This window comes from Pan paniscus, chromosome 16 (assembly GCF_029289425.2).
Source record: "Pan paniscus chromosome 16, NHGRI_mPanPan1-v2.0_pri, whole genome shotgun sequence".
NCBI classification, from domain to species: Eukaryota; Metazoa; Chordata; class Mammalia; order Primates; family Hominidae; genus Pan; species Pan paniscus.
Window position 1 is genome coordinate 75,226,412 of NC_073265.2, and position 26,723 is coordinate 75,253,134.

The following is a 26,723-nucleotide window of genomic DNA, read 5'->3' on the forward strand; positions in this document are numbered from 1 at the left end:
TGTGTCATTGTGAATTTATAAATATTCTACCCGGCATCAGTGTTAAATTTTTTGGTTCTAACTTTTTTTCTGCCTTGTTTTCTAGATTCACGGCCCTTCCACAGTACCTTCCACAATACCAGTGCTAATCTGACTGAGAGGTACTATAAATTTGTTACTCCTTTTTCCAGAAATAAAATGAAGAAAATTTAAAATTTCTTAGGCCATTTAATTACATAAACTAAGTTGATTGAGCTTATTGGGTTCTTCTTTGAGTGATAAATTTGGAATAATGATTAAAAGTGGTTTTGTCATGAAGGCTATACCTTAAAGTTAATGTCTTCAGTAGTTTTATTAATTATACTGTCCTCATGATAAAAATTGGTTGTATTTATTGATGTGAGGGTACACTATTATTTGACTTAATGAACTTGTGCACCCTTTGCTTATGGGATTTTTAATTCCTAAATCTAACAGTCTAAACAACATTTTGTTTCATATTAGTGTCTGCGTGTGTGTGCAATTTATAATAGTCTTAGCTATTTTAAGCTTTAAAGCTGTTTTCTTCTGTATACATGTAAATGATACATAGCTCTGTCGAAGTAAACGAATTGATTCTTTTTTTTTTTTTTTTTTTGAGACAGAGTTTCGCTCTTGTTGCCCAGGCTGGAGTGCAATGGCGCGATCTCGGCCCAGTGCAACCTCTGCCTCCCAGGTTCAAGCCATTCTCCTGCCTCAGCCTCCTGAGTGGCTGGGATGACAGGCATGCGCCACCATGCCCAGCTAATTTTGTATTTTTAGTAGGGATGGGGTTTCTCCATGTTGGTCAGGCAGGTCTCAATCTCCCGACCTCAGGTAATCCATCTGCCTCAGCTTCCCAAAGTGCTGGGATTACAGGCGTGAGCCACCGCACCTGGCCACGAATTGATTCTTTACTTGACAGCAAGCAAAAGATTTCTGTTCTGACTCATTATTTTTATTTAGGTTTTCATGCTTATGAGATAGAATATTCTACTTGAAGTATAATTGGGGTTCCTATGGCTGCCCTGCAGTTTTTTCTGAGTTGCCTTCTTTTTCACAGAGGCATCAGTTATGATTCTGATTTAGAACCCTTGCAATGAATGCTTCTCTTTGCACTGCTTTTATAGCTTATTCTTTCTCCTTTCTACAGCAGTGGTTTTCATACCATTTCCCCCTTATCTTAAAAACAGACTGCTGTAGTTTGTAAACAATGCATATATAAATAAACTGACTGTTGACAGGACCCCTTGTGGTGCTGCTTCTGCCTGCCACCTGCCCTCTCACAGAGGCCCTAGAGGCAATCACTGCTGTTCCGTGGGAAACGTCTAAAATATTTTAGAACACCTAAGCAAAGTAGTATAAATGGATGCCTTTTCTATATAACGGATTGTTTATTTGAATGCCCGGCTGTTTTTTTGTTTGTTTGTTTGTTTGTTTTGAGACAGAGTCCCACTGTGTCACCAAGGCTGGAGTGCACTGGCACAATCTCGGCTCACTGCAACCTCCGCCTCCCGGGTTCAAGCGATTTTCCTGCCTCAGCTTCCCGGGTAGCTGGGACTACAGGCGCGTGCCACCACACCTGGCTAATTTTTGTATTTTTTAGTAGAGACGGGGTTTCACCATGTTGGCGAGGCTGGTCTCGAACTCCTGACCTCGTGATCCGCCCACCTCGGCCTCCCAAAGTGCTGGGATTACAGGTGTGAGCACCGCACCTGCCCCAAATGCCCAGCATTTAAGAAAATCAACCATTGCAAATTACCTAAGTTAGAACATGTCCATCTTGGATGGACTTAGATTTTATGTAGGTTTCTTGAACAGGTAGATCAGTAAATCTGAATCTACATAAAACTCCTAAAATTGATCTTTCAACACTGTGCCTCAATTCTGCCTGCTGCTCAGTAAGTTCCCTCCTAAAATTGAACCTAGCTGCATGGACCAGTCCACAGTCCTGATTGTCGCGTGTGCCAAAGGCTAGAAAAAAGGTGTGATCTCTACTGTTAAGGAACTTGGATATGCGGTCAGTCATAAGATTCCTTGGTTTGCAACTCCTATTAACAAGTACCCTGTCATTCTGCTACATATATGGGTTTCCTTTCAAGCACCCATTTGTTACAAAGGAGTTTGTAGATTGAGTGCTATTGTAGATGAATAGATTCCATATAAAATAATTACTGAATAATTGACAGGCTCTTTTTAACATGAGGTCACTGAAAATCCATAATTAAAACATTAAAAATGGGCCAGGCGGTAGCTCACGCCTATAATCCAAGCACTTTGGGAGGCTGAGGTGGGAGGATTGTGTGAAGCCAGGAGTTCAAAATCAGCCTGGGCAACATAGCAAGACCCCGTCTCTACAAAAAAATTTGAAAAATAGCCAGGTGTGGTGGCATGTGCCTTTAGTCCCAGCTTACTCTAGAGGCTGAGGCAGGAAGATTGCGTGAGCTCAGGAGTTCGAGGCTGCAGTGAGCTATCATCACACCACTCAGAGCAAGACTGTCTCCAAAACAGACAAGTGAACAAGAAAACATTAGTGATGGATCTAAGGAAACTTAGCCAAGTTTTGATAACAGAACCTGGGCGTTGTGGCATACTCTATAAAAAGCCATTCAGCAGCCTTCATCTACCTTTTATTCTGCTTCACTTTTATTTAACTTCTGTAGCCCTTTAAAAAAAATCAATCTTCTTGTTTTTATTTAGTATAACAGAAGAGAACTATAATTTCCTGCCACATAGCCCCTCCAAGAAAGATTCTGAATGGAAGAGTGGAACAAAAGTCAGTCGTACATTCAGCTACATCAAGAATAAAATGTCCAGCAGCAAGAAGAGCAAAGTGAGTATCACTGTGGGCATTGCTTGTGATCACCTCAGTAGGATCCTGTCACAGCCTGCATTCACACCAAAACTGGTTAAATCATGGGGACATAAATGGAAATAAATTCAGGATTACTCTCCGAAATCGCCTAATATTTAAAGGAAAATAATAAGAAGAAAAATAGCAAGAAGTGGAACTACCAGTTACTGAGTTTTCACTATATGCTAAGTGCTTTCCATATATTATTTAACCCTTTCAACAACCCTGTCAGGTAGGTATTATCTCTCTTTTCTAAAAGTGATGTACCTTACCGAGGATACTCCTCTAATGTGAAGAAGTAGTTCAAACCAGATCTCTTTGGTTTCAAATCCCATACTCTTAAACCACAGTGCTTAAATCTGTAATATCAGTTTAAATTCAACAGAAGGATTTTATGCAAAGATCAAAGGATTGAAAATATTTATATTTGGGTTTAGAGGGAAGGATTATCCCACAGAAGATTACAAGAACTTTTAAGACTAATATGATTTCTTAGATCTATTTCTAATTAGGAGCATTTGGAATATATTCTCTTAGTGATTAAGAGATTAAATAAATGTTTAAACCGTGTGTGTGTGTGTGTGTCTGTGTGTGTGTGTGTAAGGCTCCACTATATCACCCAGGCTGGAGCACAGTGGCGTGACCATAGCTCACTGCAGTCTTGAACTGCCAGGCTCAAGCAATTTCCTGCCTCGCACCGTAGCCTCCCGAGTAGCCAGGACTACAGTCATGTTGTGCCATCGTGCTGAGCTATGTTTAAATTTGTTTGTAAAGATGAAGTCTTGCTGTTTCATCTAGGCCGGTCTAATGCCTTACCTCAAACACTCTTCTCGCTGCAGGCTTCCAAAGCCCTGGGTGTGATCCACCGTGCCCAGCCTAAAGTAACATTTTTTATCTAATTATTTTTCACATGCTCATTATGGAAATCTTCAAAATCTAAAAGTAAAAGAATGAAAATCTCCTGGAATAACCCCGCTTAGAGATAACTACGCTTAATGTTTTGGTTTATATATTTCTAATCTTTTTAAAAAATGTATTTTCAAAAGAAAGGGAGAAAAGAAGTTCACTTTCTTATACTGATTCCCAGTGCTAAACCAAAACTGATTCCATTTCAAGTCCGTGGGGAAAAACTTTTCGCCTCTCACACCCTATTCATCTACCCACAACACCCTCTAACAAAATAAAGACATAAGTAAATAAAAATTTGAAATCAGTTAAGGAACTCTTGCAAGGAATCACTGTGTGTGTGTGTGTGCGCGCGCGCACGTGCGTGCATGTGTGTGTGTGTGTGTGTGTAGTATATACATGTACATGCAGATATATACACACGTACATACATGCATATTTAGAAGTAAGGGAATAAACAAACATTGAATTCAAGAATATTGTCATAAAAGGGCATTGCCTCCTCCCTCACAAAACAAGGTGCACTAAGCTTCTCAAGCCCTCACTTCAGTGGGCTGATGGAAATATAGCCAAAGTATTTTACCATGTTTTGTAAGATCTCTTGGTTTAGCAAATACATTCAAAGAAATTTTTCCACAAAACGTGCCACAAGAATTGTGTTTTCATTTCCCCTGTGCAAGTACAGAATGGAGAGAAAGTAGGCAATCAGGGAGAGATGCAAAGAGTCTAGCAGATTATTTCTAGCATAATCACACATTTAACTTCAGACTCAGCCTTGTTTTATAATTCCAAAAAAAAAAAAATGAAGGTCAAAGAATACTGCTTTACCAGTATTCTACGTATTTACATATTGGCAGCCAGGCTTAAAATAGAGCCTTACCTATTTTACTTACCACTGCCGGCTTGGATACTAGTTGGTATCAACAAAAGAAAATCCCCTTGGACAGATCAATATAAATTAGCCAAGTATTATTAAATGCCTTCTATAGTCTTAGCATTCCACTAGGTGTTAACAGGCACCTAAGAGAACTAAAGCTCATAGTCCTGACCTTGAAAAACCTTATGATCTAGTTTGGATGAATTCAAAATGTTTTCGTTGTTTTTTTATTTTGCTTTAAAACTACTGAATCTTGTCTTCAAACAAGCTTTTCGTGGAAGACCAATAAATACGTGGAGATTCCCCCTTTCTAGCCATCTCCCCAATGTCATGGAGTTTTAGGACAGAGCAGTGAATGTACTACTCATCTCATGGATAAGGTAAAACATACACATGATAGGAAAAAAAACAATGTAAGATGGAATTTAGAAACTGGACCCTGACCTTTAAAAAAGTCTCAGCCCTCAGCCTAGCCTCCTTATTTTACAAACTGAGGCACAGAGATGTATGCTTCACGTCACACAACCTCACACAACCTCCTGTTATCTGACTTCCAGGAAGTACTACTCATCATTTTGTGTTTAAACAAAATGTTACTATACAGTGTAATTTTTTTCTTTTAACTTTTTTAATCTGAAAGGACTGGAGTTTGCTAGGAGGGGATGAGCAGAAAGGACAGGAGAAAACATATTTTGTGTTAGACCGAAATCTGTGATCACTGGTAGAAACTTTTAGTATCAGTTGACCTCTTGCCTCTGATCATCTCCTTTGTCAAAATGACAACACTTTTTTGCAATTGAGATTGGTTCCTCTTTCAGACTTGGCTTCAAGATTTGATCTCTTGGAGTCGTGCTGTCTTTAGCAGTGGAAACTCAAAAAATTACAAATTCGTAACCCCGGATTGTAGTCCATTTCCCATTACCAAGTGTTCAGAGTGCCCTATTGGCAACTGTAAGTCACCTTTTATAGTGAGTTGTTACTAGCTCACTTTTAAATAAAATTGGAACAGCTTGGCTTTTGTCAATGTAGCAAAAGATGATTTTTTAAAAGGTGGGGGTGGGGCACAGTGGTACACACCTGTAATCTCAGTACTTTGAGGCTGAGATGAGAAGATCACTTGAGACCAAGAGTTCAAGGTCAGCCTGGGCAGTATAGTGAGACCTCATCTCTACAAAAAAATTGTAAAATTAGCTGGGCGTAGTGACACACACCTGTAGTCCTAGCTACTCAGGAGGCTGAGGCAAGAGGATCACTTGAGCTGAGGAGTTCAAGGCTGCAGTACGCTGTGTGCACTCCAGCCTGGGCAATGGAGCAAGACCCTGTCTCTTAAAAAAAAAAAAAAGAGAGAGGAAAGAAATAGGGGAAATAGTAAAGCAGTATATTTTGTGTTAAATACCCTCACTATGCTATGTATCTGCATAGCATTTTACCATGCAGAAGTACTGTATTTTCTAAATGGTAACATAAAAATTAATGAATGTTAAATTTTCTTAACATAGTGATGCTAACTCTAATCTTGTTCTTAACTATTGAATAATGTTACTTCTCCATAATGTTAACAAATTGAAAGTGCTACTATGGATATTGACAGTGATTTTTCTGTGAAAATGATAAATTTTCAGTTTTTAAAAATTATTTTTTAAATAGATGCTGTGAGAGACCATCTGATCCAATTGTTTTATTAATCTACCATACAATAAAACTAGACCTACATCTTTTAAAGGAAAAATTTAAGCATCTACTGAATATAATATTAAAATGCCACCTGTAACTCTTAGAGAAGTGTCTAAGGATTATTTGAAAATGTCTGCTTTCCTTTTGCATGATATATATATCTTTATGAAAATAGGTTATAGTGATTAACCTAGATATATTCCATTCAGTTGTATAATTGTGATGATAAACAGTTCTTAAACATGTCCAAAGAAGCCAAAAGCCAGTAGGCAGTAAACTGTTCACATTCCTAGGAGGGTAACATATTTTGTCTGGATCACTGGGTTTTGTATATAAACTTAAGAAATTGAGTCCTTGATCCTATGTCCTTTTGAGAATTATCACCGACTGGCATAAGTGATTAGATTAGATAAATATATTGAATGTGTTTGTGGAAGATGAGAGGGGGTGCTAAACAGGAAGTATAGCAGGAAGACTGGCAGTTTCTGCTTTTGTCTTAGTATCTTTGAGAGATAGTGCTGTTTCCTGCTAAGTAATTTTGCGTGTTACAGAGTATTTAAACACTCATATGCGTGGTGTTCGAGTTCACAAAGGGAGTGTGGAATGACCCTCTTCAAACCATCCTATCACACTGGTTTTCTTTTTTCTAAACCACAGTTACTTTTGCACCAACCTAATACTAAGCTTTCCTCTTTGTAGACAAAGAAGAGGTGGTTAGAAATGTTGTAGACAAATCTATTTGATTTGAAGTAGGTATTTTTGAGTGCACAGGTTAAATTCCTGCACAGCTGCAAGTATACTACATGACTTTGTAACAGGACATTCAGTTACAGCTCCTAGGTCCTGTGGTCTGTATTAAAAAGAGCTGTACCCGTAGGCCTTTCAGAAGTGCCTCCTAGAGTAGTGTTTACAAAGACTTAATTTTAAATGTAATTCTCATTCCTTCTTTGATTAAAGATCTGTAACATGACAGTTGTTTGATCGTATCATGTTTTCACAGTTGTCCAGAGTGTTCTTTTTATTGTAATTACATGTATAAAGGGGTATTTTTGGAAAAGTGAAGAATCACCTTTGATAGTGTCCTAGTGCAGTTGTTACCTGCATCTATCCCTGTTAAATACCGTTAGCCTGTTTCTCCAGCACACAGCTAAAGCATTTTGCCAGTTGTTAAACATGGAAAAGTCAAACTTCAGAAAATAACTAGTCACCACTTTACACCAGGCAACTTCACTGAAAAGTTTTCTTATGAAACTCACTGCATTTTACAAAATGAGGAGTCTATTTTAAAATAGGTAAGATGTGTTCCTTTACTTCCCGTGTAAAAACTTGGCCTCAAACCTTGCTAGAGTTCTTATATTGCTGCTTAAGCACTGTCCACACACACTGTTTTTGGGGGGAGTGAGGTCTCGTTTCATTTCCTGTATCCTTTGTAACAAGGGTTGTTGGCTTTAGCAGCAGCATTCAAACAGTTAAGACTGTCTTAAGGAAACAAGCAGCCTCAGCCCTCCCTCCTTCCCTTTCTCAGCCAGTCTCTGGCTTCCTCTTACGATTTCACTAATGGCAGCTCAAAGCTGCTGAGCTCTGCCCTGACGGCATGCGCCCCCGCTTCTGTGAGAGCACGCTTCCTGGCATGGGGGTCGAATCATGTCGATAAAATGGGCTCGGTTTCATGAAGTACCCCACATAACAGTGAGATTCATAGGACCAAAGCATGGGGAGGTAAGAGCCTGACTTCTTTAAAGGACTAAATTCTAGTAAACACAGAAAGAGCCAGTGGAGTTGGTTGTTTTGTTTTGTTTCTATCCTGGGAAGAACTAATTTGGATTGTTGCAAAGGGAAGCTATTTCTTATTTATTCAGGTTTGAAGAGCATTGCAAGGCTTGAGAGGATAAGCTGGTTGCCATAAAAAGATTTTTTAAACGATTGAAGTATAATGTAACTTTCCTGAGCAAAAAAATCAGATGCTTTTCCATTTAACATTTTATGCATGGAAAAACCTTTAGCAAAATTTAGTTAAAAGAAAGAAATTATTTGAAAAAACCCAAATTTAGTTGTTGATTATTACTAAAGTTTTATGTACTTTAGTGATTACCAATTTTCACTCAGAACAGCTTCCTGTTTTGTAAAGTGAAGGAGTTTTTCTCCCTTCCTCTCTCATTATTTTTTATAGTTCAAAAGTGTAGTAATTTGGCTCTTAGATGTTCATTATATGTATTTGATTAACAAAAGACTTCACATGAATCATAGATCTAGCAATTATTTACCATTTCATTACAGTGGTTGGGTTCTGAACAGAAAGTCAGAAGACCTGGGTTCCCATTTTGACTGTGCTGATCATCTGTTGTGTGACCTTTTGCAAGTCAACCAACCTCTCCAGTCCCTGGCAGCATAGTGCAGTGTATGAGAGCTGAGCTTTACAGTCAGCCAGATCTGAATCTTAATTTCAGCTTGAGCAGTTATTGGCGTGTGGCCTCAAATGCATTATTAAACATCTCTAAGCTTCAGTCTCTTCAGATGTAAAATGGAGATAATACCTAGTATTATCATTGGGTTGTTGTGAGAAAATACATGTAAATTGCTTACTACAGTGCTTAGCACGTAGTAACTGTTCAGATTTTTAGCTGTTATTTATTATCTTTATCCTCTACGTTGTAAAATGGGAAGCATAATGCTCACCCTGCCCACTTCAGAGTTATTGAGTCAGACGAAATGACGTATGTAGAAGACATTGATTCAAAATGTTAAGGCATTTAGTAGTTGTCATGATCACTGACTTGGGACACCCATTTTCCTGGAATTTTTTTAGGACATGACAATGGTATTGACAATAGGTAAAACCTCTTACCTTGTGAATGGTAGGTCTTTGTAGTACAGTTGGTTTGAAAGGAAATTATTTCATTGATACTGATAAGCCAGCCAAGTACTCTGCCAAACAGTGCTTCTAAAGGACCTTTTGTGGAGAGCATGGTTATATCCCCATGGTCCTGGCCTCCTAAGGATGGTGTCCACCTGAAATGTCCCTGACTGCTTTAGATATTTAATTAAGGACCCACCACTCATCAGTAGTTCTTCAAGTTTTCAGTGTTTAAATTCCTTTCCATTCCTCTTCATGACTGTGTAAGCTTTGACAACAGCCTCTCTTAGATTGAGGCTTGATGTCATATGAGTCCTCTGCTTTCAGTCTGTCTCTAGAACATTTCTGACATTCCAGCAGTATTCTTAAGGTGACATGGCCAACTTAATCTGGCACTTAGAGCTCCTGACTCCCAGCCCAGTGCCCCCACTGTTCACCCAGTCTGATGTCTCATTTGCTGGTGTCCCCTGTGCTTTGTACCTAGCCCGGTTTTGGCCTGCTCAGTAAGTAGAAGCACCTGGGCGGTGGCTGGGCACACAGGAAGCACAAGATGAGTATCAGTTTCTGTTGCCACTCTGACAAGTGAGGGAAGACCACAGGAAAGAAAGGAGCTTCACAAAAGAGGTCAGAGAGCACGGCGTAGGAAGCTTATCTTTCCAACCTAGGGACACTGCCTGCTTTTCCTGCCTTCCTGCACCCCTAGGTACTCAGGGTAGAGGAGTGAGCTACTAAGCCTTGGGACTTCCTTTCCCTGGAACCCCATTTTTTTAAAGGAAGTGACCCTGTTGGTATCTAGCTTGAGGAACAACAAAGGTGGTTTTTGAGAAAAATTATTAACAAGGCTCCTTCCTGTCATCCGTGCATTCTCCTATCCTCCCTGCCCTGCACCGTTGTCCTTTAGCCACTCCCCAATTTCTTCTATCTTCCCTGCTCACATTAAAACTTCCTTTCTCTTACTGCAAGCAATACCTTTCTGTGTTGGCTTAGGAGAATAATGAGCTAATGAAACTCATTTCCAGTAAATTATGAGTAATTAATAATATTGCTAAGCATTATTGTGTATTCACTGTGTGCCAGGCACTGTGCAAAATGCTTTAGAAATGTATTATCTCACCTAATTGTCATATGTTTTAAAAAACATATGAGATGGGTACTTCTGTGATTACTCCCATTTGACAAATGAGAAAACTAAGGCTCAGAGAAATAATTTACCTAGGGTCACGCTATTACTAAGTAGTAGTAGTGGTGGTGGTGGTGATGGTGGTGGTGGTGGTGGTGGCAGTAGTAGTAGTAGTACCTGAATCTGAACCGAGGTCTGGTACCATCGTCCGTATTCTTAACCACTGTACGGTTTTCCAGCCTCCCCTTCTTATCAGTCTCCTCTTGCCGGTTTGAAAATTAGGGCAAAGTTAATATTTACAAACCTTAAAATTCTAATTAGCAGAAACTGAAAATGTATATGTGGGGCATATTTAATATTTCTAACTAGAGTAAAGGTGGAGACTTTATACATACTCCGTCACTTAGGGATATGCAATTGATGTGAGAAAGAGAGGAGCCTCGGTAATTTTTCATGCCACCCAGGCATCTTTTTCTCCCTCAGGCTGATCCCAGAATTGCTACCACCCTTTTTTCTGCCCTCTGCCTAAAGCTGGCCCTAAACCCATGACTCTCTTCCTGTGTGGACTGTGCTGTAGCTTGCTGAGGAAGGGCTGTGCTGAGGTGTCAGAAGCCTCCTTGCAGTGCTGGTCCTTGGGTATTGTGTCTGTTGGTAGAAGTAACCAATGAATAAGCCACTGCCAGAACTGTTCCGCCTGCCCAGTTTTCGTGTGAATTTTCTAATGTAGCTTGCATGCCAACGCCTTAATTTAAAAAAACAAAACAAAACACTTTGCCCAGAACTTTGTTTCTCACTCCTTTCCAAAATAGTCACCAGCTGTTGTTAACCACATGCCATCTGGGTGCCCAGGTAAGGAGAAAGCCCTCCAGTGTTCAATTAACTGTGGATTATTTTCTTTTCTTCGGCAGGAAAAGGAAAAAGAAAAAGATAAGATTAAGGAGAAGGAGAAGGATTCTAAAGACAAGGAGAAAGATAAGAAGACTGTCAACGGGCACACTTTCAGTTCCATTCCTGTTGTGGGTCCCATCAGCTGTAGCCAGTGTATGAAGCCCTTCACCAACAAAGATGCCTATACTTGTGCAAGTAAGAGACATGCTTCTTCCTCTCGTAAGATGGAACTCTCTTGGCTCAAGAAAGCTCATTTCTTGTTTCCTGTCCCCACTCATTATCTGTTCCTCATTTATGTGGAGAAGTAACCCTTTTTATATCTTTCTTTAGACATGATAAAAGAAAGAAATTCTAGATGTATAACATACAGCCTATATTTTTTTCAGACAGCCCCAATTTCAAATACAGTCAAGTTAAGATGGTTCAGCCTAGCTTTTTAACTTTACAGTGGTTCAAAAGCAATACACGTTCAGTAGAAACTGTACTTTGAGTACTGGTACACTCATTTTGTTTTTCACATTTAGTGCAGTATTCAATAAATTACATGAGATAGTCAACACTTTATCATAAAACTGGCTTTGTGCTACATAATTTTGGCCAACTATAGTCTAATGTACGTGTTTTGAGCATGTTTAAGATAGGCCAGGCTAAACTATGATGTCCAGAAGGTTAGGTGTATTTAAATGCATTTTTGACTTAACAGTATTTTCAATTTACCATGGGTTTATGTGGATGTAGCCTCATTGAAAGGATGAGGAGCATCTGCACTCTGTTCTATGATCTCTAAACCACTGCACGTTTTAAAAGTCTGTGTCAGCATCAAAATTATCCATAATCCCAAACCCTAAAGCTACTCAGTGGTCTTCTGTTAGATCATATGTGCTCATTTTTATTCTATTACTTTGATATATGCTTCAGCCATTACCAACATTAAGCCATAGTGACGGCCAAGGGAGAGCACCTCCGTGCTCAGGGACATTCTGTGCTGACCTGCTGAAAGCCAAGTCTGCTAACTGAGCATTGTTCCTGGTTTTGATAAGACACTCTCAGGCAGGAGTTGCTTAACTTTTTCTGTACAAGACCAGATAAAAAGTATCTTAGGCATCGTGACCCACATGGTCTCTGTCACAATTCTTGAACTCTGCAGTTGCAGTGCAAAAGCAGCCGTAGGCAATACATAAACCAATGAGTGTGATTCCAATAAAACTTCACTTATGGATACTGAAATTTGAATTTCATAAAATTTTTGTTATGTAATAGTTTTTTGATTTTTAAAAACTATTTAAAATGTAAAAATTATTCTTAGCTCATGGGCTATACAAAAATAGGTTTCAAGCCACATTTAGCCCACAGACCATAATTTGCACGTTTTTGCTCTAAGGCAGTGCATCTCAAAATTTTGTCAGTGCACAGATCAAAAGTAGTATTTGTAGAGCATATCAGGGTAAATCAAGGAGGCTGCTTCTGGTCAGAGGTGACAGTCTGGAGTTCCAGCCAGTCCAGGGCCAGTCCAGTCACCCGGAAGGCTGAGGTAATTAACATGATACTATATCTATAACCAATTCAGATGTTATAGTGACGAATTCAGATGTCAAGGAGCAACTCTCAGACCATGATGTCCTGAAATCTTGTTTTCAGTCATTTATGTTGGATATCCCAAGTAATTTCTTACTAAAAATAGTTAACTTACTGAAATCTGATTTTTTTTTTTTTTGAGACAGGGTCTCACTAGTTGCCCAGGCTAAGTCTTGACCTCCTGATATCAAGTGATCTTCTGGCTCAGCCAGCCTCCTGAGTAGCTGGTATTAGGCATGCACCACTGTGCCTGGTAGAAATTTGAAATGTTTAAAAGTGTATTTGGGCCAGGCATGGTGGCTCACGACTATAATCATAGCACTTTGGGAGGCCGAGGTGAGCGGATCACCTGAAGTCAGAAATTCGAAACCAGCCTGGCCAACATGGCGAAACCCCGTCTCTACTAAAAATACAAAGTTAGCTGGGCTTGGTGACACGTGCCTGTAACCTCAACTACTCGGGAGGCTGAGGCAGGAGAATTGCTTGAACTTGGGAGGGGGAGGTTGCAGTGAGCTGAGATCGTGCCATTGCACTCCAGCCTGGGCAACAGAGTGAGACTCCATCTCAAAAAAAAACACAAAAAACAAACGTGTATTTGGACAGATTGGAGGTTACTTCTGTGATGATTTTCACTCACTTTCTTGCATGGAAGAGAAGGAGTGGAGTTACAGCTAGCACACAGCCTGTCTAATCTGTGCTACAGTTCCTGTGACTTTCTGATATGACTGACTTTATGACACACATTCATGTAAAATGATTTTTATGGATGTTATACCCCCAAAGTAGTCAGCAACACTATTTGTTTTACTGTCCTATTTTTTCAAAAGTAACAAAAAACCATGAGAGCTCTCACCCGAATCCTCATGCATCCCTGTGGGCAGAGATCACACACATTAATGTCATCCTTCACTTGTGACTTACCAGACCGTTGAGAGCCACTACCACATAATAATAATTTCATGTAACCTCTAGGAAACAAGAGACTGTCACTGTTCAGTATTCCTCCAGTGTTTATTTTGGAACCCAGGTTCTAATAGGACTCTTCTGGGACACCAGTCGGAGGTCTATAGTTTAGTTTTTTAGCCATTGGACACAGTTAGCTTCTTAGTACTGGAATAACCTGGTTGCCTAGAGCAGTAATCACCAAGCATTTTATAGCATGTTCACCTATTATTAAAACATTTTTAGCATACTCACATAGGATACATACATAACATAAAAATTACATACGAGTCCTACTGTGCCATGCTTTCAAAGAGCTCATTCTAAAAATAAGAGAAGTCTCAGAATTACCATTTTCTTGTTTTCTGGTTAGTTATTAGTATGATTAGTATTGTCTTTGATTCATGACTTCTTTGAAGGAATTTGTGTAACTCATCATTTTCATTTGATTTTAGTGGAAACCAGGTAATATAATCCATAAGCCCACTTTATTGGATACCTGTATGTTTCCATTCATCACAACATGCTGAAAGTAAACAAATGTGGATTATGCATGCCCAGCCCATCTCCTGAGTGAAGAATACCCCGCTCCCTTATGAAACCTCTAGTGTCACATATAAAGTGAGGCTGCCTAACATAAAGACTGAGCGAGGCACCCCCTTATCAATTAGACATTAACTCAATTTTTCTTCTACGTTAAGAAGTCATTTTAAATAAGAGCTGTAAAATCTTCCTCCTGTGTTCCAAGGGATTGTTTTTTACATCCCTCCTTGCAATGTGCCAGTTCTTCTTTTGGAGAGCACTGATCTCAGAAAAACGGGAAGAGGCTGTATTTCTTGATTGGCAGTGTGAAATTAATATTCAGGGAACTTCATCAGTTCTAGATACCTGCCTTCTGCTATAAAATATAAAATGCTAAATAAAATCTATTTTTTAAAAAATTAATACATAGCTGAACCTGCCAAATAGAAAATTCCTGAGGGAACTCAGAGCAGTAAAGAGCATGCCCCCTCATTTGGGGTCAAGATATGCGGCCTCAGGGTATGTAGTGGGAGCTGGGACTGAGACCCCTGCATAAGAAACGCTGTTTTAAGACTAACATCCATGATGAAGGGCCTTGAAAAATTCTACCCAGTGGCCTTCAGAAGCAGAAAGGAACCTTACAGTCTCCCCAGGTCCCTGAGTGAGAATTGATGAATCTGGAGTCCAAGTTTACACCGTCTGTATGTGCTGGAACTTCAGGCTAAGAAACTTTCACAAGAGGTTACATGAAATTCCAGTTTAGGAATGACAGATCCTTGAGGGACCCAGCCTGTAGCAGATGTAGAACTGCTCCATTGGGTTAGGTTGACAAATCAGTATACCCAAGGCTACGGCAGGAGGAAAAAAATCCTTAGAAGCCGAGCTCACAATAAAAGATACATAGATGCCACATAAGGAAGTAAACCACCATGAGGAAGAATTAGGGGATGTACAAGCAAGAGATGTTGAAAATCAGTAAAAGGGGCCGGGCACAGTGGCTCACGCCTGTAATCCCAGCACTTTGGGAGGCTGAGGTGGGTGGATCACAAGGTCAGGAGTTCAAGACCAGCCTGATCAACATGGTGAAACCCCGTCTCTACTAAAAATACAAAAATTAGCCAGGCTTGGTGGCGTGCGCCTGTAATCCCAGCTATTCAGTAGGCTGAGGCAGGAGAATCTCTTGAACCCGGGAGGCGGAGGTTGCAGTGAGCTGAGGTCGCGCCACTGCACTCCAGTCTGGGTGACATAGCGAGACTCCATCTCAAAGAAAGAAAGAAAATTACTAAAAGGATGAAACGAATAGAATCTATAATGGAAGAAAAAGACGTAACAACTAATGGGTAGATTTAAAAACAACTGAGTAAAATTTAAAGCATGGAAATAGTCATTGAAAGGTATTCATGGATTTTTTCAAATATTTCAGCATATTGTCCTGATTTATAACTGTTTATAAAGGAATAAGATGGCTTCTACTCTGTTGTCTGCATTAGTAAGGGGAGAGCTTCAGTCTAGAAAATCTTAATGACTTCACACTGTATTTGTTTTTTACATTTAATCATCAATAATTATACCCTTAAGTCCTTGATCTTATATGAAGTCAAACAACAAAGTTCATTTGACTGAATTCTGCAAGCTACTGTGTTTGATATGTGATTCATACAAAAGCAGTTTGTCAACAAATATTTATTGAATATCAATATGAGCCAGGCACCCACAGTGGCTTAAAAAAAGGAATTCTAAAATGATCCTTCGTACTTATTTATTGTGACCTTGTTTATATTCTGGAAAAATTGAAAGCAATTTAAATATCCATCCATAAAATATAGTATATTTTGTATAGTATATAGATGGATAGGCTGATAGTAAAGAGAGAATATAAGGGCCAGGCATGGTGCCTCATGCCTGTAATCCCAGCACTTTAGGAGGCTGAGGCTGGCGGATCACTTGAGGTCAGGAGTTGGAAACCAGCTGGCCAATGTGGTGAAACCCCATCTCTACTAAAATACAAAAGTTAGTCGGGCATGGTGGCAGTGCCTGTAATCCCAGCTACTTGGGAGGCTGAGGCAGGAGAATCGCTCGAACCCAGGAGGCAGAGGTTGCAGTGAGCCGAGATCGAGCCACTGCACTCCAGCCTGGGAAACAGAGCGAGACCTTGTCTCAAAAAAAAAAAAAAATTTACAAATACAGGCTATGGGCCTAATTCAGCCCAAGGACCATAGTGTGCCAAGCCCTGGGAGAGATTTGCAGGTGCAGACAGAGCTCTCCAAGACATTTTGATGAGTTGGAAAGTCAGTAAATAGAACAGTATATACAGCATGATCCTAGTTTATGGAAAACAAACAGTTTATATAAATTTACAAAAATAGGCCAGGCATGGTGGCTCACAGCTGTAATCCCTGCACTTTGGGAGGCTGAGACGGGCAGAACACCTGAGGTCAGGAGTTCAAGACCAGGCTGGGCAACATGGTGAAACCCCATCTCTACTAAAAAACAAAAATTTAGCTGGGCGTGGTGGTGCATGCCTGTAATCCCAGCTACTCAGGAGGCTGAGGCAGGAGAATCACTTGAACCCAGGAGGCAGAGGTTGCAGTGAGCCAAGATCACACCACTGCACTTTAGCCTGTGCAACTCCATCTCAAAAAAAAAAAAAAAATTCTTTTTACAAAAATATCTGAAAGGCTATACACCAAACTGTTAACAATCTGAAGAAAGAGAAATAAGGAGAAAAGGAGTTGAAGAGGACTCTTTATTTTATTTTTTTAGATTGTTTGAATTTTTAGAGAATGTACTTACATATTATTTGTATGTCTAAAAACAAAATGTAAATATTGGACCACTGATAGTTTCAAAGGTTTTTCTAGTTATTTATCAGCTGATCTCTGATGAAGGCACAAAATAAGTTGGTATTTGATTTGAGAATTTAATGGACAAAGCAGAATTACTACCAGAACAGAGTAAGCTTATAAGCCTTGAGGAGAGTTGTTCTACCACTGTTATTGATAGCACCAGCTTGAATCAGAAGTAGTATAGTTGATCTACCAACTCTCAGTTCTGGATTGTGATGTGAAACATTATCAGGAGATTTAAGGTTGAAAGTTATAGACAATCTTTTTGAAGACCCAAAGAATCTTGTGCTATAGAGGACAATAGATTTAAGAACCGTTGGCTTATGGTTATAATGAGTGGCTGTACCTTTCCATGACTAGCTCCAGATAATTTTGCAATTTTAAGTTCAGGCTAAAAGAAGTTGTCTAATATATGCCAGTGTATATTTAGCCTTGTATTGCCATTGACTTGTGTATATACATTATTTCTAGGTTACAAATAGTTGAAATTTGCCCTCTTTGGCTATATTAAGTCTTTGTCTACATTAGACTATCACTCAGAATTAAACCTGTAACTGGCATATAATAAATTTATCAGATAGCAGAAATATTCAGTTAATGTAGGAGAATGCACAGGCATCCTAAGCCCATTTTTGCTTTCTTGATATGTCTTCCTGTTAAACATGATAGAAATTCTCTTTTACTGGACTCCCTGGATGAGTCCATAGCTAGGACACAAGCACACATAGCTAGGACACCACAAGTTATTAGACTCCTTACGCTATCAGTGTCGTATGTGCTAGAACCGCCTCTGGAGAGCAAGATCTGGGTTACCTCTTGGAGACTTCCATTGCCCAACGATGCCAGAGGTACCCGTGGAGAATCACTTGTGTAGGGTTTGGTATTGACTGGGGAAAACTGTATGAAAGGTTTGAGGGTCTGAGATTCTCAGCCACACTTCTGTGTAGTAATTAGTTTAATGGATAGGGCAGTAGCTTTCAGGATGTCAGGTGTTTGGAAGCTCCACAGATTTCTGAATTTGTGTATATTTAAAACTACATAAAAACATACCTTCTTAAAGGTATAATTCCCAAATTTTAACATCAACATATCAGCTTTAGCTATCAGCCTACCTATTCATTTGTATTTTTCCTTCCATCTCTAATTAATTGAAGATTATACTGTGATTGCAAGGCAAGCCATTAAAAAAAAACTGCTAATATTGGTTATTTATCTACATGAAGAACGTTAAGATGTTCTCTGTGTCATGTACTCAAAATTAAATAGAGAAAGAAATTAGAGGTTGTGGTAGGTAAGTGAATTGCGAATGTCATGCACCTCTGACCTCACGTTTTTAGTTCATCACAGCTGCTTCATTGTTCTCATTAACTTTGAAAGTAAATATTAAAATTGCAACTCAAAATAAATCTGTACTATTTTACATATTTGAACACAGTATATTAATATTTCATATAAGACTTTTTAGAGTTTTTCTAGTATTTTGGAAAACCAGCGAAATAGTGGATTGGCCACTGGTTCTGTGCTAATAGTGTTTATAAGTGGAATGGGACTTTTTTTAATATGAAGTCACCCAAGGAATTTGCTTTTTCTGGAGGCACGTTATTTCATGAAGTCCAGTGTGTTATCACTAGACTAAAGTCTTTTCTGTTTGGGAAGTCTGTCGGTGGGGACAGGGGTCATAATAACCTTTGCTAGTTGTTCTTTGATTTTTGGTAATGGCTTGATCTAATCAAATATCAGAGATTATCTTAGTTCTACCTGCTCAGCAAAAACCAGGAAAAAGAGTTAACATATTTGAGGGGTTTTTTTTGTTTTTTGTTTGTTTGAGACGGCGTCTCACTCTGTCACCTAGGCTGGAGTACAGTGGCGCAATCTCGGCTCACTGCAACCTCCTCCTCCCAGGTTCAAGCGATTCTTCTGCCTCAGTCTCCCAAGTAGCTGGGACTACAGGAACACGCCACCACACCTGGCTAATTTTTTTTTGTATTTTTATTAGAGTTGGGGTTTCACCATATTGGCCAGGCTGGTCTTGAACTCCTGACCTCAGGTGATCCACCCTCCTCAGGCTCCCAAAGTGTTGGGATTACAGGCGTGAGCCACCACGCCTGGCCATATTTGAGGTTTAAACTGAAAAGTATCAGACAGCAAAAAGGAATAGTTTAAGTTGGGCTTGACTGTTACCCTAATATGCACCTAAGTTTCAAAAATACATTCTTTAATTTGCATACCACCCTACTCCAGAAGTAATGTAGAAATAGTCTCAACATCTGGTGATAGCATTAAGGTTTATGTAAGACAGTCTGCAGCCTGCCTCTTATAAAAAGAAGGGGGTAGGCCAGGCACGGTGGCTCACGCCTGTAATCCCAGCACTTTAGGAGGGCAAGGCAGGTGGATCACGAGATCAGGCGTTCCAGACCAGCCTGACCAACATGGTGAAACCCCGTCTCTACTAAAAATACAAAAAATTAGCTGGGCGTGATGGTGGGCGCTTGTAATCCCCAGCTACTCGGGAGGCTGAGGCAGGAGAACTGCTCGAACCCGGGAGGCGGAGGTTACAGTCAGCCAAAGATCGCGCCATTGCACTTCAGCCTGGGCGACAGAGCAAGACTCTGACACACACACACACACACACACACACACACACACACACACACAAAAGGAGTGAAAAGGATTGAAAGCAACAAAATAGTATGTAGTCATCTTCTCAAAGGAACCAAAGTAATGGGCTGATTATCTTCAGCTTCCTGAAGAAGCTGAATGTTTGTATGTAGGAAGTCCCATGTGTTATCTTGGCAGGAAGTAGAAAATATGAGTAATTTGGGGACACAGAATCTTTCGTCACTTCCCTCCATCGCGTCTCATGTCCAGGATCTTCCCAGGAGTCGTAGGAAATGTAGCATCCATGCAGTTAGTCGTTTACCTCCTAGGAAACCTTTGTGCTCTTAGGAGACAGTGGCTTCCCATTGTGGTTAAGTGTAACCCTGTTTGGCTGACCCCTGGATAGAGCTTCATACCCTCAGCACTGCATAGTCACCTTTGACTTGTGGTTAGAAAGATCAGCCATATAGTCCATCATGATGATATGTTATGATGGTTTATACAAGAAACTGGGACTTTTTATCTCAGCCAAAACGCTACTCTTGCTTTAGGATTAGGTGACTTTAACAGGGTTAATAGAGGAATGCCTTTTCAACTCTTATTTCTCTATTATGTAAAGCTGTCCTTGAATAGTCAGCTGTTCTTTCCAGCTGCCACAAATAATTTGTTCTTTGAAAAGCTTAGTGACTTAGTGGGGTCTTTCAGAATAAGGAATTTGTTATGTTCAGGTTTTGGGGTCTTGCCAGTGGTTCTGTTTTGCTTGCTTTAAACAGATGTAAAATGATACTGAGATTATTGCTGATTTATTTTCTGTTGTGCTAGCAGCATTTCAGTACTTTTGTGGTAGGTTGTTTCTTTTACATAAAAAATAAACCAGCTGCAATCTAAGTAGGAAACATAAGAATTTAGAATGTGTGTGATGGTTAGATTTTACTTCTGATTTCATCAGAAAAGTTGCCCTCTAGACAGTTTTCTGGCATTTATAGTTCATTGCTTATATGAGAGAAGAAAATACATATAGTTGATTAAAGGAAGGAAGTTTATTACTTAGGGAAAAGGAAGGTAAAAAAAGACCCTAAGCAATAAAGGCAATTCTTTTTTAAGCAGAATACTTTCATTTTATTTCATTTTTGTTTACCAGTGTTGTTACGAAAACTGCTGCTGGGGCTACTTCAGCTGAGATGATTTGGCTCTTTTTTGTGGCTTTCTTCTTGTTCTGTTCATCAGCACTGTGGTTATTACACCAGCTACCAAGAACATCTCACATGCCTTTTGCATATAAGCACTCTTAGTCCAGATAGGGCGATGTCTCAAATCCCCCAAAGATTTTATTTATTGGCCAGGTGCCGTGGCTCACGCCTGTGATCCCAGCACTTTGGAAGGCTGAGGCGGGTGGATCACCTGAGGTTAGGAGTTTGAGACCAGCCTGGCCTGGCCAACATGGCGAAATACCATCTCCACTAAAAATACAAAAAATTAGTCAGGCGTAGTGGCATGGACCGGTAATCCCAGCTACTCAGGAGGCTGAGACAGCAGAATCACCTGAACCCAGGAGGCAGAGGTTGCAGTGAGCCAAGATCGTACCACTGCACTCCAGCTTGGGTGACAAAGCAAGACTCCATCTCAAAAAAAAAGTATATATATATATATATACACACACACATATATTTAATAATTTTTTTTTGAGAGACAGGGTCTCTGTTAAAGATTGTAAACAAGAAGTTTAAAGTTGCAGAAAGAATTTTGTAGCATGCATTTCTAAATTTGCTCATATTTAACTGCTTTTTGTTTTATTTTCATTTTCTTGGTTAGAGTTGAAATGATAGGAGAAAGTTGTACATTTCTATCCTTAAAGGTAATTCCTCAACTCGTGTCCTGGAGAAGAATCAGGTCATTTTTCCCAGTTAGATTTTGCTGCTCACATCTGTAGGCAGAACAGTCAGAAGTCTTCAGCCTATTCCCAAGTGATGATCAGTGAACTGAAGTACTGGAAGACCTCTTTTGTCAGAGCCTTGGCTGCATATGACTCAGCTCCCAAAGGTGGCTCGTTTCTGTGTAGGCAGTCCTTTGATATTCTGTCATTTCATTTCAGTTTGGCATGGCCACTCCTCTTATTGTATAAAGTTGATTTTCTTAAGTTAGCCTCACTAATGGTTTGTTTTATTTTTCTTCCGAAAGATAAAAAACACATAGTATATAACCATTCACCAAAGATCTGTGGTGGTTGGTGGCATGGGTTAAAAAAAAGATACAGCAATAGATAGATGATAGTTTCCAGTCATGTGGGTTTAACTTCATTTTCTTTGGTTTGATGCCTCCTTGTAGCAAAGAAAGAAGTTGAAGGCTGGGCTGTTTGTTTTAGGTACAGAGGAATCCGATTAGGGATCAGCTCTGTTCCCATACACCACTGTGCTGAGACCTTTTTGAAGAATTTTAAAAAATGAAAGCATATTGCCTACTGCTATTAGGAAATCTATCAAATAAATAAATAAAAGGCCAGATAATTATTCTCTGATCTTCATAACAACATGGTATGGTTTGTGGCAGAGAGCTTAAAAATGTATTAGATTTGTCTTCAATTCTTGTGTTCTTGGTAATTTTCTGTTTTCCCAAACAGAGAGTAAGATTTTAATCTCATGACTTTGGCTGATGTCAGTGGGGCTGAAGTTTCTAAATCACCCACGCACAGCACTAAAACTGTCACTGTGAATTGAGTCCAGGACAACTTGGAAACAAGTTGAGTGTTTTTCAAGTAGGTACTTCAGCATGTTAAGGAGATGTCCATGCAAACTATCACTAAGAGAAGACTCATGACCATAATATAGAGCGTGTTAAACTTCCAGCTGGGTTGTGGGTTTGGGGACATGTTTCAATTAATTAAAAGTGAATTTATGTGAAAAGTTCTTTACTACAAGCACATTTTAAATGATTTTTTTCTGCTTTTATGTTCCTCTCAGACACTCAAACACTGGCCTGAGAGTTTGAATATTGCTGAAACCTTTTTAAGTGATAGTGCCACTCCCTTAAAAATCATCATTGCTTAAATCTCTGTAGGGTGTTGGAACTGGTTGGGAAGAAAGGAACAGAAAGAACAGAACTTGGAAACAAATTCTGCCCATAGTGTTCTTGGACACTTTTGCAGATCAGAATTAGTAGCTGGTTCTCCAGCAAATCTACCACCTCCTGTGTTGCCCTTAGGTGCCTAAAATATTATAGATTTTCAGTAAAACAAAAGAAAAAAATATACTTTTTTAACTGGATTATAAGACAATAAAATCTTATCTTTAAGTTATCACAAGATGCAATAAATGGATTATGCAAAAGGATATGGAAATGTTTATAAGCAAATCCAAGGAACTTTGAACGACATTAGAGTGTGATGATTTTTTTAAAATTAAAAATTTTTTTTAATTTTGAAAAATGTTAATACAAAGTATTATACATAGGTAATTTATCACATATGTGACCATGATTCAGAATGAACACATAGTAACATTCTGTCAGACGGCTTCAGATTGTTTCACTTTTTAAGAAACCATTATGGTTAAGTTCAGATTCCCCTTTGTTTCCCTGCTCCATGCATCTTCCTTCCTCCCCATGGACAAGGACTGTCATGAATTGAGTGCATTCGTAGTCTGTGTTTTATAATTTATTTTCATACATAAACAACATATAATTTGTTTTTGTTTTTAGCCTACATAAATACTACCATACAGTACCTCTTTTTGTAATTTGCTTTATTCTCTTCAGCATTATATATTGAGGATTCAGCACGCTGATAAACATAGATCTACTAATCATTGACTTTGCCTGCTCATAGTCTTTTTATACTTTTTCTGTAGAAGGGAAAGAGAAATGGACTTAAAGATGATGTATTTGAAAGACTTTAGCTGAGTGGGGATTTGTGAAGAGAAAGGGTTTGAGTGGGGTGGGCTTTCAAGTCTGTGCATGGGAAGGAGATGATGGATCAACTAATGGGAGAGGAAGAAACCAGAAAGGAGCATGCCAGCTGCAAGTCCCGGGCATCTCTGTGGCAGAGGAGGGGAGGTGCACCATACACCCTGAGTAAGAATAGTGCTCGTGAGGATGGGCAGAAACATGTTTTGGCTTACTAGAAAATAAATAAAGCCGTTTGCCTCGACCACTTTGTTACGCTTCTTGCTGTGGGTCCAGCAGCCTGAAACTCACTTACCCATCTGATAGAATCACAGCAGAGGGAACCTGGGGGAAAATGTGATTCCTCCTTTTTAATTTTATAGATGAGGAAATGGAGGCCTGTTGAGAAGGGACTAGGGTCATACTAGTACATACATACATGTAGAGCCAGGACCTACGTCAAATTTAGTTTGACAGCTGTTTGTCCTTTTCTGTTACTAAATTGATGTTTGACATACTGTAATCAAGGCTGTGTCAGGGAATTCATCTAATTTTAGTTTAAATAGGCATAGTAGGGCCGAGAGAGGAGCATTTGAATAGGATGCATGAGCTAGGCACTATGCTGGAGAGGCTTAATTTGAAGATTCAGCAGTGGGTGAATGGTCCCTGCCCCAGAGAGGGGATAGAGAAAAACCTAAGAGAGTCTCAATACACTGTGCCAGTGGTATTAAGGAGGAGACCTGTGAACCAAGTGGGTGTTAAAGGAAGTGTTACAAAAGGCATGGAAAAGGCCTTTGAGGTCTGGGATTCTAGCAGTCTCCTTTCTGGTTTCCTCCCCTCCCCATCATCACTCCAGTCCCCTACAAATCCATGTGTCTAGGCTAAAAGAGATGTTGGCCCAAAAGAGATGTTGGCCCTTAACTGGTGAGTTGATGTAGGCAGGACCTGTGATGCTTCCTGAATCACTCTGTGAGGCATTGCCTAGTGAATGGTATCTGTGGTTGATTTCCTGAGTGAGCCCTTCCCATGAGAGTGTCTCCTCGAGTGTCCCCACAGACAGATCTTTCACTTGTTTCTGCTTTACCTCTGGCTTCCTGGAACAGTTCTGTTATGTGACTTTATAGCAGCGCTGAGAGCTGATGGTAAGCCTTCTGAGACACAGAGGCCTGGGTTTTTACGTCAGTGGCCCTTTGTAGGCCAAGGGAGTGAAAAGTAAAGGAATTGAGATAAAATGCTGTCCTTGCCAAATTGTGGTTTCTGCTTTATCTTTCAAGAAGTCTCCATTTTCTCTTAAGTCACAGTTCCCAGAGGTGCATGTGGGGGTTCCAGTGACCTTTCGTGTGTGGTTCCTGTCTCAGAGAATGGGGTGCAAAAAGCCCAGCGTAGTTAAGCTTTTCAGATTTTATATTCTGTGCTTTATTACAGTCATACAAATTTTGTAACCCCTGTTAGGGGCTTTATTAATGTATTTATTTGTAATTTAGACTTATACATTGATGGCAGACACTTTCACTTTTAGTTTTGGTAGCCTCTCAGCTTCCTGTCTGAAAAGTTCCAGACTTAACTAGTTTTTGTTGATTAGAAATCACATCTGTTGCTTCCTAAGGGCCAGGAAACTCACCCTTCCCATCAGATCACTTGAGTCGTTGTTCCTCTCATTAAGCTGTAATCTGTCTCCTGGTTTCCAAATAAAGACACAAACACCGAAAAAAAAAAAAATCACATCTGCTCGTGTTTTTCCTCCTCCAAATAACATCACAGACCTGCTTCCTAGAAGAGGACTGCAGTTTGATTTCAGTCACATTCTCACATGTGAGTGACTTCGCTTTGAAATTCAGAGGCCACTTGTGGCAGCAGTGGAAACTCAGAATCGGGGATCTGTTTGCTTTGTCCATGTGACCTTGGGTTTGCTTTCTTTTCAGATTGCAGTGCTTTTGTCCACAAAGGCTGCCGAGAAAGTCTAGCCTCCTGTGCAAAGGTCAAAATGAAGGTAAGACTTTCCGGCTAAACCAAGGCTTAAAATAAAAGGGTTTAAACCAGCAAAATCCTCGGGAGTTGGGAGAGTTGAGGTTGTGGTGGATTTTGTTTATTTTAATCATTTGGTACCAACTTTGAGAACAAATTATAACTAAAAAATATTTTTTCTCTTAAGCGATCAATCCTCTTCTTGAGTAACACTGGAGAATTAGACTTTCAGAAAAGAAAATGCTTTCAGGACTTCTTCACGTTCAATATACATTTCTTCGTGATTTTAATATTTCTGTATTGCTCTTAAAGTGGTTTTCTTCTTAACTATGTCTGCAGGCCTACCCTGCTGTTCATACACCTGTCTTCCTCCTTCAGGACTATCAGGGCGGCAGGTGGAGGTCAGGGGCATTGACCTGCTGGTGGGGGTGGGGAGGGTGTTATGGTTAGCCCCAGCCTGTCTGGTAGCACTTTTCTCCTCAGGTATGTAATATAGGTGGCTCTGATCACATGACGTAAGAATAGAAAGTGCCTGTTTTATGGTGGTATCTGCCCTGAGCATGTATGCTATGTAATCATGCTTTTCCAGTGGCCCTTAAAAAAAAAGTGTGGGTTAGGGGCCATACCTTTTAGGTAGCCTGTGAGGTTTTCAATGTTCTAGTCACCTGTAAGTGTCTCTTCATTCCTTGTCAAAGGAGTGCTTTCCAACTATGTCGACACAGATGATTAATGAGCTGTGTGCTTCGTCAGTCACCAAACACAGTTATCTAGTGCCATGACCTCAATCTGGAATGTGCATCAGAATCAACTCGAGGGCTTATTGAAAGACAACTTACTGAGCCCCACTCCCAGAGTTTCAGATTCTGGGGGAGAGTCCAGGAATTTGCATTTCTAGTAAGTTCCCAGATGATGCTGATAGTCCGAGGACCTTACTTTGAGAAGCACTAAAACTAGTGTCAAAATGGCAAAAAATAGGATAGCCCAGATCTTCTTTAGCCCATGGACACATATTTTGTTTGGCTCATGTAGTATTTTTAAAATGTGAGTTAGTGCAGCTCTTTCAAAATCATGTTTTATATCAGTTTGGATTCTTAAGTTCTCCTGAAAAAACTGGAAGATTTATAACCCTTGGCTCCCTGATATTTCCCTGTACCCAGCACTCCCAGTTTTTCCTTTTTTCCATAGTACTTATCACCTTCTTAGAGTCTGTATTTACCCATCTTTATTTA

The 26,723-nt window shown here is 39.7% G+C and overlaps 1 protein-coding gene across 14 annotated transcripts in view; it reads left to right on the forward strand.

Annotated features, from left to right (window-relative positions):
* Window positions 1-26,723, forward strand: part of AKAP13 (A-kinase anchoring protein 13) — a 361,925-nt gene that overhangs the window by 295,686 nt on the left and 39,516 nt on the right. For all 14 annotated transcript variants that reach the window (XM_055098908.2, XM_055098910.2, XM_055098909.2 and 11 more), the window contains 4 exons: window positions 86-140; window positions 2,698-2,830; window positions 11,191-11,365; window positions 25,452-25,519. In XM_055098908.2, coding sequence (XP_054954883.2) covers window positions 86-140; window positions 2,698-2,830; window positions 11,191-11,365; window positions 25,452-25,519 — 431 coding nt within the window. The remainder of the gene's footprint in view (window positions 1-85; window positions 141-2,697; window positions 2,831-11,190; window positions 11,366-25,451; window positions 25,520-26,723) is intronic.